At 42.7% G+C, this 17,311-nt stretch overlaps 1 protein-coding gene across 2 annotated transcripts in view; it reads right to left on the reverse strand.

Moving 5' to 3' along the window:
• Window positions 1-3,368, reverse strand: part of HIF1A (hypoxia inducible factor 1 subunit alpha) — a 52,978-nt gene extending 49,610 nt beyond the window's left edge. The window contains exon 1 of one of the 2 annotated variants that reach the window (XM_059694189.1): window positions 3,035-3,368. In XM_059694189.1, the coding sequence (XP_059550172.1) occupies window positions 3,035-3,069 (35 nt within the window). In that variant the 5' untranslated portion in view covers window positions 3,070-3,368. The remainder of the gene's footprint in view (window positions 1-3,034) is intronic. The other variant, XM_059694178.1, reaches the window with a different exon arrangement.
• Between the last annotated feature and the right edge of the window lie 13,943 nt (window positions 3,369-17,311).

Here is a 17,311-nt window from a genome sequence, read left to right on the forward strand (position 1 = left end):
AAATTGTGAAGGGAAACTAGAATAGACAAATCAGATGCTCAAAAAATAATTGATGCTAGATGCCAACATAACCTAGGAATGTACTGTTTTAACCAGAAAGAACCCCTTTTAAAGCTGTGAATCCAGTGTTTGTCTTTTCATTTTAGGAGGCATAGAAAAGATGTATGAGGTGATGAGAAGAGGAACTAGAACAGATATTTGGAAGAACTTGCAAGAGCTTTTAAGTGCACGGAAGTGTAAAGGTTCTAGTTTAAATGCTTTTTTCCCCCAAGTACTCAGTGTTACCAAGACTCCTAAACTAGGCACTGGGCATTATCTCATTCAATCTTCACAATAACTGCTAATTTAGCCATTATTGCCATCATCTCAAAACGAGGACATAGGCTCAGAAGCATTTAGTAATTTGCCCAAGCTCACAGAGCTAACCAAGTGAAAAGGGTGGATTCTAACTCAGAGGTGTTTGGCTCAAGATTCTATGCTCTTAACCACCAAACAAGTCTTCAAACAAGTGGAAATCAAAGTAAAATTGAAACAAGAAAAAAGTTATTAATCAACTAGAGAGGTTCTTGATTTTTTAATGACCTAAATTAAAGAGGAAGTTAAGGAATGTTCATTCTCAGAGATTTTACTTTAATGACCCAATAACTATTTTGAAAAACTTCCAAGGAGTCTGGTCTGAAACCTGAAACCTAACGATGAGCCTTTTGGCATTGCTTTGAAATCTCAAAATCTCTATCAATGTGCTATTAAATAAAGCCAGTCCCTACCCCTAAGGAAGCAACATCAAAGGCCGTATGTTATATCTATTATAACCATACCCATCTTCTGTTTTGATTTCTTCTAATTCTTCAACTATGATTTTCCTAGACCTTCTTTTAAAAAGACAAATTTGTCTCCCTCACCCAGATACTGGAGGCTCATTTAAAATGGAAAAATTGTAAGGAGTAAAACCCCTGCTCCTCAATCTCTGTTACCTTTTCAAAAGTCTAAAAATTATTAGTTAGAAAAGGACAAAAACGAGACATCTTTAACAAACAGCATCTAAAATTGTTAAGTAGCCACCATTTATTAGGTGTTTAACTCAATTTCTCAGTTTTAAGAACCTCTCTATTAAGAAATATGATTCAATCTGATCCAAATTTTTGCTAAATTTTCAAATGAGAAAAAGTTTGAAATAATAAATGGGACTGAGGAAAATCTAAGAACTAAGTTAAGAGTTGGAGTGATGCATAATAGCTAATTAATTCACTTACGTTAAAACCACTTAGAAAATTCTCAGCTGATGAATTACAAAGGACAAATAAGTACAATATTGCCTATGAAAAGGAAGTGATTGGTGCATAACTTGATGCACAGTATTTAGTATGATTCAGCATATAAAACGGACTGAAAATTGGCACTACACAAAGGTAATCTGCCTTAGGTTTACAATATAACAGCCGCATCATTTCATCAAAAGCACTGTGATCACTTCTGCAAAATTAATTGCAATTTATTTTTGGTAACTCTTGGAAGTAAGTCTAGACCTGTTTAATCACTTTTTAAGTTTTATAAGTGCTTTCTCTCATGTATACAAAATGAGAACTTATCTTGAATTCGGTAAATAATTGATCTTGAATTTTGGTCTTACTGAATAAGGAACAAAAAGGGACCTACAAAATAGCAAGAACATAGACAAGTTTATCTTCTGCTGATACTGATTAGGGAAATTAATCTCTCCTTGAAGAGTGGAAGGACTGAACAGTAAAGCCAATGTACTAAGCATAACTCTTACTATAAGTCTTCAATTCCTTAAAATGATTTCCTCAAAGGCTAAAATAACAAATTGGATCAAACGGTGTGTGTATGTATGTATGTATGTATGTATGCATGCGCGCGCGTGTATGTATGTATGTATGTGCGTGTGTGTGTGTGTGTGTGTTCGAGCGCGCGCTGGGGGTAGGGGGTGTCCCTCTTAATCCCACCAGTTCCCCTAACAATTCTTAATCCTGTAACATACCACCACCTAGACTCAAACTTCAAGGTTTTGTTAAAACTTGCACGAAGTTCCAACAGAATGATTATTTCCTTCGGATATTTTTGAAGATCTTCCTTTACTCTGCTTCATTCGGGAAAATGGGACCGTTCTAACGTTTCTAGTGATGCGTTTCATTTGCTCTGGTCACATTCCGCCCCCCTCCCGCCCCCCCATCTCATTAAAAATGTTGGCCTAAATACAGACAGCCGCTACCTTCTCACTAAAACACTTCCAAGAATTAATGAGGCGCATCTCCATTCCTAACGTCTGGGCTCTCTTGACAGACAGGAGACCGAGTGTCCAACGCTGATGATCTCTTTAAAATGTTGCCATTTCTCTAAACCCCCGTCACTCCAAACCTCAGTCTGGGCAACTTCTTCCAGGCGGTGGACACCAAACAAAACCCGCACGTGCCAACCGAGAAAGTTAGCGTGCCCGGCCGCCGGGGCAGAACCCGCCGGCACAAAGGCAGCGACCCCGCCGCCGCGGGCAGCCGGGCCGGAGCGCGCCCGACCCCTCGCGCCCCTCGGAGGGGAGCCGGGCCCCGCGAGCAGGGTCCGCCCGGGGCCGAGTCTTCAATGGAAACAGAGAGGACGGGGGGCGGGAAGGAGCGGAAGCTCGGGGACAAACGGCGGCGACCGAGCTGCGGCTCCCTCTCCCGGGCTCCCGGGCGAGGGGCAGTCAGTCCACCCGAAAGGGGCCCGGGGCCGGCTGGCTCTTTGAGGCGGGCGAGGAGGGCGGCGCGAGGCCCCGGCGGCCGCGAAGGGCGGGCGAGCTGGGCCCAGCCCCCGACCCCGGGCAGCACTTTCGTGCGTCTCCCGCCCCCCTCGCCAAGATGGCGACGTGGACAGAGGAGGGGAGCCCGGCCCGCGAGGTTGGGGGAGCGAGGGGAGGGGAGGGGAGGAAAGGCAGAAACAAAAAGGCGGCCCCCCGAACGCCGAGGCCGGCCCGCGAGCCCGGGCGGCGGCGGGCGGGGGCGCCGGCGGCGGACGCGGCAGGCGGAGGGCACGGGCTTACTTTTTCTTGTCGTTCGCGCCACCGGCGCCTTCCATGGCGAATCGGTCGCCGCGATGCCTTCACGGCCGGCGCCCCCCAGGCTCGCTCCGGCCTAAGCTCGCTCTCTCCGCGCGCGGGGAGAGAAGGAGAGGCGCGTCCAGAGGCGCGCAGCCCCTCGTGAGACCAGACGCTGGAGGAACCGGCGGCAGCCACGGGACCCCGGGACGGGCTCAGGGGAGCCTCCCCTCCGGCAGCTTGTCAAGGCCCGGCCGGGCGACTGACTGCAGCGGCGTCGAGGGCGATGCTCGCGTCCCTTCGGACGAGGCGGCTCTGTGCTCTGTGGGGCTGAGGCAGCGGCAGGGGGCGGGCAAGGGCGGAGGCGCGCGCGAGGGCGCGCGGGTGGGGAGGCGGGCAGGAGAGAGTCGGGGACGCGGCCGCCCGCGGAGCCCGGCGCGCGCTCCCGCAAACCCGCCTCACCTGAGGGGGAGGCGGGTTCCCTGAGAGCCAATGGCGAGCGACGCAGGCGACCAGGCCCCACCCCCGCCCACGTTTGTTTCAGCCAATCAGGAGCCGGTCAGCTGAAGCACAGCTGGGCCGCGCTCACGTGCTCGTCGGGGTGCAGCTGCGGAGGAAAGAGAGAGGATCTGGGCTGCGGCCAGCCTGGTCTGGGAACCTGCGCTTTTTCAAAACCGGGGAAGGCAGTGGCTGACTTTGGGAGGCGCTGCTGAAAAGGGATTTCGGTTTGTGGGTTTCAAGTCTGCAGCACATTTCCTGCTCTCGGTACAAGTCTCCCGCCCCCTTTCTCCTCGGCGGCTGTGCTCTGCAGGTTTGCCGCCAGCTCTACTGAGTCCCAGTTCAAAAAGCAGAATTTTCAACTCGTGGAAGCAAACCCTTGGGTCCCTTTGCTCAGATGTGTTACAGTGAGGTCTTGCTTGTCAGGTTACCTCACCACGGGCCGTGCCACTGACCACACACTCTATTGCCAGAGAACACACGGGTAACTACTCTCCTTGCCCACTAAGTTTTTGTGATGAAGTTTGATTACTGAGTGAATGGCAAACAAAAATATAAAACAAGTTCCGTTTGCTGCAAACCTCTCAAAGGAAGTAGGTTAAGGTGGTAGGGAAATCTTAAAATCTGAAATTATTGTAAGCACTTACAAATAGATATAAATGGCTTTACTTAAAGAGCATAAACCCGAATATCAGAGTAGGAAAAACGGCTTTAGGTAGACTTCTACTTTCTTGTTTTAAAACGAGCCAAAAGATAATCCTAGATGGATTGGGAAAAAAAGGGCGGGGGGGGGGGCGGGGAGACCCTTAGTTTGAGACTAATCACCTGGAATTGAGTTAACTGTGTGGACTGGGAAGAGGAAGGATTCTCCACACCCCCATCAAATCCTGGCAGGGGACCTCTGAACCAGAGTTAACTGAATAAGCTAGCAGCCAGTATTGCCTGTTTGCTTAACATGACTTTGCAAATTACTGAATAAGGCTTAATCACTTTTTTACTTTGGGAGCACACATTTCAAGTCTGTCAGTCTTCTAAACGAAAAAAAGAATGTATTTTGAGCTCAGTAAAGAAGCATTGTAGCCCTAACCGGTTTGTCTCAGTGGATAGAGTGTCAGCCTTCGGACTCAAGGGTCCCAGGTTTGATTCCAGTCAAGGGCATGTACCTTGGTTGCGGGCACATCCCCAGTAGGGAGTGTGCAGGAGGCAGATCGATGTTTCTAACTCTCTATCCCTCTCCCTTCTTCTCTGTAAAAAAAAAAAAAAAATCAATAAAATATATTTTTAAAAAAAGAAGCATTGTACATATATCTCCACTTAACACTAGACTATTTTACTTCTCACCTTTGCCTTATTAGTAATATTGTTACAGCCTAGCTTTGGGTTATGAATTAATGTGGATATCTGTAATGGATTTCAATTATATTGGTATGTAAAAGCAATGGCCTATATAACAAAGCATTAAATTCTGGTAAAACAACAGCCAATTCACATAGCACCTCTTTTTAACTGATCAATAGATCCATAAGGATAATGGTTAAATATTGATCTTAATGTACTTTGTTCTTCAGATCTACAACACTGAATGATATGTCCTTTTAAAAAATACTGTGGGAAATGCCTGAAAAGAGAAAAGGACCAAAAACAACTAGTCATTTTTCGGTTTTAATTTTGGAAGGAACAACAGTACCTGGGACCTATAGACTATTACGCTAAGCAAAATAAGCCAGAGAAAGACAAGTATTACATGATCTCACTCACATGTGGAATCCAATGAACAAAATACATCCAGAAACATAGAAGCATGGAACAGACTGTCGAATCTCAGAGGGAAGGTGGGGTTGGATAAGTGGATGGGAAGAGAGCAACCAAAGAACTTATATGCATGTATGCATAACCCATGAACACAGACAATAGGGTGGTGAAGGCCTGGGTTTGGGGACTGGGGTGGGCTAGAGGGGGTCAATGGGGAAAAAAGGAACATATGTAATACTTTCAACAATAAAGATTTTAAAAATTAATTAAAAAGAAAAAAACAGTCAATTACAAACTTTTTAACATTCTGAAAACGTGGTGTTAAGAACTCTGGTGTCAGAGTTAAGAGTGAGCATGAATACAGGCTCTGACACTAACAAGTCATTTAAGTTCTCTATGCCTTGGTTTACTCATTATATCTACGCCACAGAATTATGGATGATTAAATGAGATAATATATGTAAAGCACTTAGAGCAATACCTAGAACATAGTAAGCAATAGTAAATGTTAACCATTAGTATTTTTGGTGGTCTTGTTTACATATTATCATTACTATTACTCCAAATTTGTGCCTCTGCTAGCAGTAGTCACTTGGGCTTTTGCCAGAGTTCAGCCAACTATCAAAAATTCCAATTATGATACTATAAATCCACACATATTCTCTATTTTCAACTTTGGAACTGCCCACAGTATTCCTGCCCTCATATATAAGCATGGTTGCAGAGATATTTAATCATTTCCTTTCTCATTATACTTGTAAGAAATTATCTCTAGTCACTGAGTATTTTTTCCCTTTTCAAAAATGTATAAAATATGGTATTTTATGTGTATATGTACGCTCATGTATGTATATACACACAGATACATTTATGAACATGAAAAGCAGTAATATTTAACCAACTCGTTTTCACATATTTACAAAGGAGCTAAATAGTACTCCCAAATTTAATCAATCCTGTTTTTTTTTTTAAAAAAAAAAATCTAAAAGGCAAAATTTTCTATGGGAAAAATTTTAAATCATCCTCTTTATTTTTAAAATATATTTCTTTATTGATTTAAGAGAGAAAGGGAGAGAAAGAGAGAGAGATAGAAACATCAATGATGAGAGAGAATCATTGACCGGCTGCCTCCTGCATGGCCCCTCCTGGGGATCGAGCCCGCAACCCAGGCATGTGCCCTTGGCCAGAATCGAACCGGGACCCTTTAGTCCGCAGGTAGATGCTCTATCCACTGAACCAAATGGGCTAGGGCTAAATCATCCTCTTTAAGTCAACTATTAATAAATGCATTTAGCTTATTACAATATAAATAAAACTTAATGAACAGCCTTATTCAATCACTTTCTAATCTTTGTAAGTGTTCAAATTTTATTCCAAATCACTTTGCTGAACTTTCTAAGTAGACCGAAAGATTACTTGCAGATGACTCAGTTGACCCTCAACCCATATTTTTAGTAGGAAGTTGGACAGTGATTCAGGAAGAGGCAAGTTAAATTTGAAATTTGGATTACTACTAAATGATATAGAACACTGAGCCTTTTAAAGAGTGAAACACATCAGATTCAGATATTTTTGAATGTATTAGACTATGTAAGAAAACCTAGTGGTTAATAAATAGTTCTTGGCTTATTATTGCCCTTAGTTTTCACTACCTTCCCTTTGCCCTATTTTATTACAAGAACAACAACACAATGTATAACATTTGGAAGGAAAGTGCTTAGGAGATAACAGACATATAAAGTCCTTTTTTTTTCCTTTCAAGGATCAACACAAAATAAATGTGTATCTTTGCATTTATGGAGAATAAGAATAGACTGAAAATTTGACACTAGCACTTTTCAATTATGATAGACATTTTAAGCATAAACTTACAAAGGAATCCCAGGGTTTTTTGTTTTTTGATCCAACATGCAAAGAGTTTGGAACCTCCCATCCTCACAATAAGAAAAACAAGCTGAACAAACTGGAAACCAACAACTCTTAGATCTATCAAGGAATATTGAGGTGACAGGGAAAACTGCTGCTCTGAAAACTGGGGAGACAGAGGGATATGGAGAATCACAGCTTACCAGGGGATCACAATTGACGAGGAATGGAAGTCAGCAGCTGAAGCTAACGTCACAGTTGGAGTCAATATCAGTAGGAACACTGGGGGTGGGGAACCTTCTTTCTGCCAAGGGCCATTTGGATATTTATAACACTACTAGAGGCCTGGTGCATGAAATTCATGCAAGGGAGGGGGGGTTCCCTCAGCCCAGCCTGCACCCTCTCCAATCCAGGATCCCCTGGGGGATGTCCGACTGCCAGTTTAGGACCGATCCAGGGATAGGGCCTAAACTGGCAGTCGGACATCCCTCTCACAATCCTGGACTGCTGGCTCCTAATCGCTTACCTGCCTAACTGCCTGGTCGCCTCTAATTGCCCCCCCTGCCGGCCTGATTGCCCCTAACTGTCCCTGCTGCTGGCCTGGTCGCCCCTAACTGCCCCCTGCTTCTGGCCAGGTCATCCCCAACTGCCCCCTCCCTGCTGGCCTGGTCACTCCTAACTGCCCCCTCCCTGCTGGCCTGGTCACCCCTTACTGCCCCACCTGCTGGCCTGGTTGCCCCCTACTGCCACCCCTGCTGGCCTGGCCACCCCCAAATGCCCCCCCCTGCTGGCCTGGTTACCCCTCACAGTCCCCCCGCGAGCCTGCTCACCCCATGCAGCCTACTGCTTGGTCTCTTGGTCACCCCTCACTAACTCCCCTGCCAGCTTGGTCGCCCCATGCAGCCTGCTGTTCAGTTGTTTGGTTGTCCCTCACTAAGCCCCCTGCCAGCCTGATCACCCCACGCAGCCTGATTGCTCAATAGTTTGGTCACCACTCACTAACCCCCCCGCCAGCCTGGTTGTAGGCAGCCATCTTGTGAGGGCATGATGGTCAATTTACATATTACCTCTTCATTATGTAGGACTAGAGGCCTGGTGCACAAAAATTCGTGCATTCAGGGGATCCCTCAGCCTGCCCTGTGCCCTCTTGCAGTCTGGGACCCCTTGGGGGATGTCCACCTGCCAGCTTAGGCCCACTCCCTGGGGGATCGGGCCTAAGCTGGCAGTCTGACATCCCACTGGCAGCCCGGGAGCCCTGGGGAGATGTCCGAGTGCAGCTTAGGACCACTCCCCTGTGGCCACCTCTGTGGAAGGCGCAGTCCTGAACCGGGACTGGGCCTGTGTTGCTGCCTCTCCTGCCACCTCTGTGGAAGGGGGGTGCCAGGACTGCCATGGCTGACCTGGCGGCACAGGCTCGCTGGCCCTGCCCCCCACCTACTGGTCATCCCAGCAGGTCATTCCGGAAGGTTATTTCGTCGTTGGTCTAATTAGCATATTAGCTCTTTATTATATAGGATACGCTGGCCATACAAAATTATCAACTTAAAAATTAGCTTGTTATTTGGTCAAACATTTAATTAATTCACCCCTAATACCTTGGCAGAGCCAGACCAAATGATTTCCTGGGCCTTATACGCCTGTTGGGCCAGATGTTCCCCACCCCGGCAAGTTTAAACTGTAATTGAGGAATTGCTGGAGACTTTGTGTGGACTAGTTTGAGTTAAAAACTCCAAGGGGGCTCAGGGGCACCCCAGGTTTTCTGAGTTTTACCTCCAGGAACCCTAACAGATTCTCACTGTGAAGATCTGATTAAACCTCCCCTTGCCCTCAAGGGAAACTATTTTATCAGAGCCTAACCAATGTTGGGGAAGGAATCACCCAATTCCAGCCCTCTCTAGCCTCCAACATGGGAGGAGGGGAGTACTCAACTCTGGCTCACTGGAAGACTGAGACCTAATCATAGGACTACTATAGGATGCTTTCCCTCCTCCCACACCTTACCATAGCACAACATTAGGGTTTTTGTGTAATAACAGGGGATTCTAGCTAAAAGAACTGCAAGCCTCAGACCCTATTTAAAGAGTCAATAGGGACATCCAACGACAACAAAAGAAATAAAAACAAGAACCCCAGAGCAAATTTTAGCCTCAGACACCATAGCTACAGCAAATGAAAACACAGCCTAACTCCTAGCCAGATACACATAAAACTTTACAGTAAAGGCCTATTGTCCTAAGTTTCTTTTACCTGATACAATATGTTTGCCTTTCAACAAAAAAGTTACAAGACATACTAAAAAAAAAAAAAATCACAGTGTGAAGAGATAATTGGGTAGAGGACATAATGTGACACTTCTCCAAAGAGGACATACTAATGGCCAGGAGACATATGAAAAAATGCTCAACATCACTAATCATCAGAGACATGCAAATTAAAACAACAATGAGGTGCCATCTCACACCTGCCAGAATGGCTAGCATCAATAAATCAACAAACAACCGCTGGTGAGAATGTGGAGAAAAGGAACCCTAGTACACTGCTGGTGGGAATGCAGACTGGTACAACCACTATGGAAAACAGTAGGGAATTTCTTCAAAAAAATTAAAAATGGACCTGCCATCTGAATATATCCTAAGAATCCGAAAAAACAAATCAGAAAGAATATATATACCTCTATGTTCATAGCATCATTATGTATAATAGTAAGATCTGGAAACAGCCCAAGTGCCCATAAGTAGACGAATGGATAAAAAACAACTGTGCTACATTTATACAATGGAATACTATGCAGCTATTAAAAAAGGGATCTCTTACCCTTTGAGACAGCATGGAGGGACCTGGAAGGTATTATGCTAAGTGAAATAAGCCAATTGGAGAAAGACAATTATCACATGATCTTACTTATATGTGGAATATAATGAAGAAAATAAACTGATGAACAAAATAGATCCGGAGACATAGAAGCATGGAACAGATTTCCATGACTCAGAGAGAAATGGGTGAGGGTGAGGGGCCAGGAAGAGATTAACCAAAGAACTTATATGCATATATGTGTAACCCATGGACACAGACAATAGTGCAGTAGGCCTAGAGCAGTGGTTGGCAAACTGTGGCTCATGAGCTACATGCGGCTCTTTGGCCCCTTGAGTGTGGCTCTTCCACAAAATACCACATGCGGGCGCGCACGTACAGTGCGATTGAAACTTCGTGGCCCATGCGCAGAAGTCAGTATTTTGTGGAAGAGCCACACTCAAGGGGCCAAAGAGCCGCATGTGGCTTGCGAGTCGCAGTTTGCTGACCACTGGCCTAGGGGGTGGGATGGTGGTGGGGATATATAATACTTAACAATAAAGACAAATTAAAGAGAGAGACAGAGAGAGAGACAGAGAGAGACAGAGACAGAGACAGAGAGAGAAAAAAAACCTGCAGAAAATAAGAGACAAAAATAAAATCTTGAAAGAAGCCTGATTGGGGTGTGGGATGAGGGGATGGTGAAAACACCTATCTAGAGAGGGAGAAAGACAAGAATTACACTGATCTCTTCAGGGATCACGCAAGCAAAAAAGAGTGAAATACTTAAAGTGTTGAAAGAAAAAATAGCAAACCAACTTAGAATTCTGTATCAAGCAGCAAAATTATTCTTCAAAAGTGAAAGAAAACTAAAATTGAAGAAATTTGTTGGCTTGTGAAATGTTAAAAGGAGTCTTTTTTTGAGAGAAGAAAAATACTATAGGTGAAATATGGAATATAGAATACTATAAAATCTGGAACCTACACAATAAAAGGAAAAGTGCTACAGAAGAATAAATGAAAGTAAAATCAATTTAAAAAATTTTAAAGGCTTTGTATTGTATGCGTCTAACTATATGACATTCTAGAAAAGGCAAAACTGTGGGGACAGTAAAAAGATCAGTGGTTGCCAAAGGTTAGTGGGAGGAAGGGAGAAATACATAGGTGAGGCACAAGGGACTTTTAAGGCAATGAAAGTATTCTGTTTTGTACAAATGATAGGCTAGTACCCACTTTACTTTGTCTAGGTGCTGAATTTATCTGATGCAACAATATTGTTCGGAGATGATCTCTTATCAGTTCATATATGTGTAATATTTTAATATTTATAATAAACAGATGTACTATGAAGTAGAATGCACAATCATAGAATTATAAAATAAAATATGTTAATATTTATGAACAAAGATCTTTTAAATTTGATTACATGTAAAATTGTGTTTCTGTAGGCAGATTATCAGAGAGACATTTAATAGCTAGAAAGACAAACTTTTATATTATAGTTTGTTTGGGGAAAACCCTACCATGTTAATTTCCTTATCTATTTGTGAAAGCTACTAACATTAAATGAATTACAAATAGAGAGTATTGCTTTCTACCTGTATTCACTATTCTAACCAGTTAAAATTTATTTTTCTTTCCTATGTCCTTACTACCTTTAGAACAACTATTCTAATTTTGCATAGCATACACCACTTTTTTTGGCTGCAAGGACACAAAACCTCTTTGTTGTAAATAACTAACACTTTCAAAATGTAGTTCAACCAGCTTAGCTTCATCTGATTTTTGTGAAAGTGAGGAGTGAAAAGTACAGTATGAATCTAAGAATTTGATAGTAGGAGTTTTAAGACTTCTCTGGCTAGATGAGTTGATATTATGTAATTATTCTTTAGGGCCAAAATTCAGAGTTGTTCATATATCAGTAGAGGAGAAACATCTTCAAGTTTTACATACCGTCTGCTGACATTCTGCCAAAACGCTGCTAAAGGATAAGCTCTTGCTCTTCCAGAATTTCTGTGCATCTCCATCCAACTGTGTTTCTCTGCTACAAGGAAAGCTTTTTTTTTCATATAATAATACAGGCAGCCGGATGATGGAGGGTAGGTGAGAGAATCTCAAAGTAAATCTGAGGATGGAAGTGCTTATTTCTATAAACTGTGTGATACAGTCATTCTCTCCAAAACAACTGTGGTTTCTATCAGTAAAAAAACACACTACCAGAATATTAAAAGTGCCAGGGACTCTGGTATTTAAAAGGTACCTTCCTCTAGAATCTAGATGTTAATATTCACCACAAGTTGTGCCTTTTTTTAATTCAGGGACTTTAAAATAACTGTTTTAAATAAAAAAAACTGTGTTAGAAAAATTAAAGCAGAAAGAAACGAAGCCTCTTCTTTTGCTTAACATTTATCCTAGCCTGGTTTTCTTTCCATGTGCACCAAGCCACTAGCAACTCACAATTTCCAAATTTTGGGTGGGTAATGTTTTCCCTTTGATTTTTTTTGTGGGTAATGCAAAAACATTAGCTGTTTGGCTCTTCTATTGGAAAACTTATAAAGGCTCTTTTGGTTCAGTATGTCAGAACTTGTCTATGAAGAACCAGAGGCAGTCACAAGAAGTTGATTAATTTATACCTGGACTTGCAAAGACAAGTTAGCTACTCTCCTGTGTGAGTGTAAATTACATGGCAATGCCAAGCAAGACAAAGCTTCACTGCATTATCTTATTATCAGGGCTTGTGGTATTAAACATCTACTAGGTGCCAAGGGTTAGGGTAAATCTTGGGAATTACAGGCATTGTCTATCATTACTTCAACTAACACCTTCTATTCTTGACCCTCACCTCCAGTCCCCACTTCCTGTCCACTCTTCTGGGATTGTGAGGGATAAAAGAAAGACAATTCAGTGACTTGTTGAAAGTTTTTGTGTGTGGCCTGACCAGTGTGGCTCAGTGGTTGAGTGTCACCTATGAACCAGGTCATGGTTTGATTCCCAGTCAGGGCACATACCGGGGTTGCAGACTGGATCCCCAGTAGGGGGCGTGCAGGAGGCAACCGATTAATGATTCTCTGTCATTGACGTTTCTCTCTCTCTCTCCCTCTCCCATCCTTTCTGAAATCAATATATATATATATATATATATATATATATATATATATATATATATATATATATATATATATATATTTTAAAGTTTTGCGTGTGGATAGGTAAGTGTCTGGATCTATGAACTGTTCCTTGTGGACAGGCAGCAGAACATCTGTGATCCTTGCTACATGGATGTTCTATCATTTGCAGATCCTGTTAGTAAGATCTGTGGCAATTAGGTTCAGGGACAAGAGTTTATCTCAAGGTCTTGTTGCTACTCGTACTTCACTGATACTTTCTATTAGAGCAAAGACAAATCCCAGCACTTGGCTATCCTAGGACTTGCAGAAGGAAATAGCTGAGAAGATTATGTGGTGTGAAAACAGGCATCCAATCCAAAACACTTTGATTTGGTGTGGTGGTAGATACACAGGTATATACATATTTCAAAAAGTACGCATTGAACTTACATAAGACGGGTTTATTTTATTGTATGTAAATTATACTTCAAAAAAGTTCATTAGAAATGACACTCTCATAAGGAGGCTGACCACCTTCTGATTTCTGACCTTTCCCTTGGTATCATCCCCACCAGGCTACATTTCAACTATCTATAAAGTCAATAGCCTAGCCTTTGGTTGTTCATCTTGGCTCTGTCTCTGGTCCATTGGCTCCTGGATCCCAGCTTCATTTTTCAGAGCTTTACACACACCATTCTCACTACTTCAACTAGAAGAATATGTATAGTAGCTATTTGTCAGCTGGCATAAAGGAGAATAATTCAGGAGGATAGGATAGCTGAATGAATTCCCTCTGCTCCAAAAGGTGGAGGGGCAATATAATAGCTAGACACAGATGTTAAAAGCTAGCTCTTGCTCCTTCCTGCTCAATCAAGAGGTGCTTCATGTTTAGAAAATGAAAGCAACCCAGGGTATTAGCAAGATATGTGTATTACTGACAACAAGGCAGATAGATGAGACACAAGGTAGTTCCCATATTGCATGTGGGCTTCCATAGGTATATTTGTAAATGGCCCGAGAACTTGGAAACCACCTCAAAGAAGTCTGAAACTTGAAAAAGGGTCTAATGTAGAGAAGTAATGTTCCAATAGAGCCTCCCAACTAAAGAAATATACTGCCAAGGAGAGCGTTAGCTGTGTGTCCTACAAGAGAACAGGTAGCTTTTCTTTTTTTGATTTATCTTTATGATTGAGAGTATTACAGATGTCCCCTCCCCATTTCCCTCCATTGTCCCCCTTCACCAGGTTCCTGCTCTGCCCCAGGCCTTCACCATCCTATTGTCTATGTCCATGCATATAAGTTCTTTGGTTAATCTCTTCCTTTCTCCTCCCCTCCACCCAGCTGCATTCCCTATGAGAGGTTACTTTCCTTTTAATACATATATTGCCTTTATGCCTAATATTCAGTAGAATATAACCTCTATTATGGCAGTGATGCAGCTGCCTTGTTAAATGCTATATTTTCAGTGCTTTGAATAGTGCCTAGCACAGACAAGCAACTCAATAAATACAATTTTGTTGGTCTCCTAAAAACTGGGTTCTATGAGCACTAGTGTATAAAAGCTCTGGAAATAAGGAATGGTGTAAATAAATATCACATAACTTACTTGGAGGCCCAGTGAAAGCATGGTGGGCCACTGTTCCTGTTGAATAACCTCTATAAGGGAAGGTGTAAATCCTTGAGAGAACTCTTCCATGATGTGGTAGAATGAGTACTACGTACCGACCAAGATCTTGGGTTCCTAACCTTTTACAGTGACACCCTCCACAGTCTTGATAACCTACCCTTCTTTGGGACTCAATTTCCTCATCTGGAAAAAACGAGGGATTTGAAATATGTAATCTCCAAAGTCCCTTCTAGCTCTGAAATTTTATGACAAAAACTCTAAAATAATTTATCACACATAGCCTTTAAAGCAGCGGTTCTCAACCTGTGGGTCTCGAACCCTTTGGGGGTTGAACTACCCTTTCACAGGGGTCGCCTAAGACCATCGGAAAACACATATATAATTACATATTGTTTTTGTGATTAATCACTATGCTTTAATTATGTTCAATTTGTAACAATGAAAATACATCCTGCATATCAGATATTTACATTACAATGCATAACAGTAGCAAAATTACAGTTATGAAGTAGCAACAAAAATAATTTTTATGGTTGGGGGTCACCACAACATGAGGAACTGTATTAAAGGGTCATGGCATTAGGAAGGTTGAGAACCACTGCCTTAAAGGAATAAGACTGGGAAACAGAATGAATGTCATAACTTAGTAGGTGGTCAATTAAAGTCAAAACCCAACATTTTAACAAAACATTGTAAAAATAACAATCCTTCATATTTGAATAGTATGTTTAATATTTTCAAAGTACTTTCACACCTACCACCCCATTTGATATGCAAAGCCACCTTGGGAAAATGCCCTATGTTATAAAAGCCTAATATGCAAATTGTCCCTTCCACCAGGAGTTTGACCACTAGCTATGACATGCGCTGACCATCAGAGGGTGGCTGGAATATGATGAGTGTTATGATGCACACTGGCAGCAGGCAGCAGTAGAGGCACTGCACAACCCATGCATGGGCCATGATGAGAGCGGGACCGCAGCTGGATGGTGTAGCAGGTGAGCGGGCAGCCCCAGGCCAAGGCAGGAGCCAGTGGGGACCTGATCAACCCACCGATCACCCTGCAGATGGAGAACAGCAGCAGTGGGGGACGGGGGCCACTGCCTGGCTGCCAGGCATGGAGGGAGCCAGGCAGGGGGCCTGGCCCCAACTGATCACCCCACAGATGGTGTCCAGCAGCTGGCAGGCCCTGATTGCCCAATTGGGGTCAGCCGGGCTGGGACAGGGAACTGGGGGTGGGTGGCGGTGACCAACCTCCCGAGGTGCGTGGGCAGGAGGCTGCAACCTCTGGCTGTCTGGGGGCGGGGGTGACAGGGACTGAGGTGCGGTGGTAATGCAGGGTGTCCGCCGAGCTTGCTCTCACTCCCCCTGGCTGATACGGGTATACAAAGGCACAGCCCAGTTGCCCCATTCAAGTCAACTCTGAAAGTTCATCTCAGCTTTAGAGCTCACTGTTGGGTTAGTTGAAGTCTCAATTGCAAACGCACTGTGGGCCTGGCTTCTTCCTCCACCCTGTTCTACTTTCCTCTCTTCTTTCTATGTACATCTCCTTAAGCAAACTTTGCTTATAACATGATTATTATTGACGTTGACTTCAAATAAAGTAAACGTTTATTAGCTCATACACACACACACACACACACACACACACACACACACACACGTATAGTTCACCTGAACAAGCACAACAAATATTGGTAGAACAGTAGCAGAGCTACACAGTTACATGTCATTTAACAACGGGGATACATTCTAAGAAATTTACGGTTGTGCAATTTTATCATTGTGTGAACATCATAGAGTGTACTTACACAAAGCCAGTGGTACAGTCTACATTCCTAGGCTATATGGTATCACCTATTACTCTTAGGCTCGAAACCTGTACAGCATGTTATTGTATTAAATACCGTACAGTATTTGTGGTATTTGTGTATCTAAACATACCTAAACATAGAAAAGGTACAATACAAACACAACATAAAAGATTTAAAAATAGTATAGGGTGATTTCCATGAATGAAGCTTGCAAGACTGGAAGTTGCTCTGGGTGAGTCAGTGAGTGAATGTGAAGGTGTAGGAAGTTAATGCACACTATCATGGACTTTATAAACACCATACGCTTAGGCTACACTAGATTTATAAGAAAAATTTTCATCCTTCAATAATAAATTAACCTTAGCCTACTAAAACATTTTTACTTTATAAACTTAATTTTTAAAAACTTATTGACATTTTTATAATAACACTTAGTTTAAAACACAAACACATTGTACAGCTGTACAAAAATATTTCTTTTTTTGTGTCCTTATTCTATATTAATAGCTGTGAGTAATCCATTGCACTACAATGTTGCGACAGCTATGATGTTTCAATGGCTAGAACATTATGATGGCTGTGATTATACAACAGCTACGACATCACTAGGCAGTAAGAAATTTTCAGCTCTATTGTAATCTTATGGGACCACCCTCATTGTCATATATGCTATTCATTGTTGATAAAAAAATAGTTGTTATGCGGCATGACTGTGTTTATCACTAAGTAGAAAGTTGATTGATTTTTTTTAAAAATATATTTTATTGATTTTTTACAGGGAGGAAGGGAGAGAGAGATAGAGAGCTAGAAACATCGATGAGAGAGAAAC

This window comes from Myotis daubentonii, chromosome 1, assembly GCF_963259705.1.
Source record: "Myotis daubentonii chromosome 1, mMyoDau2.1, whole genome shotgun sequence".
Classification (NCBI taxonomy): domain Eukaryota; kingdom Metazoa; phylum Chordata; class Mammalia; order Chiroptera; family Vespertilionidae; genus Myotis; species Myotis daubentonii.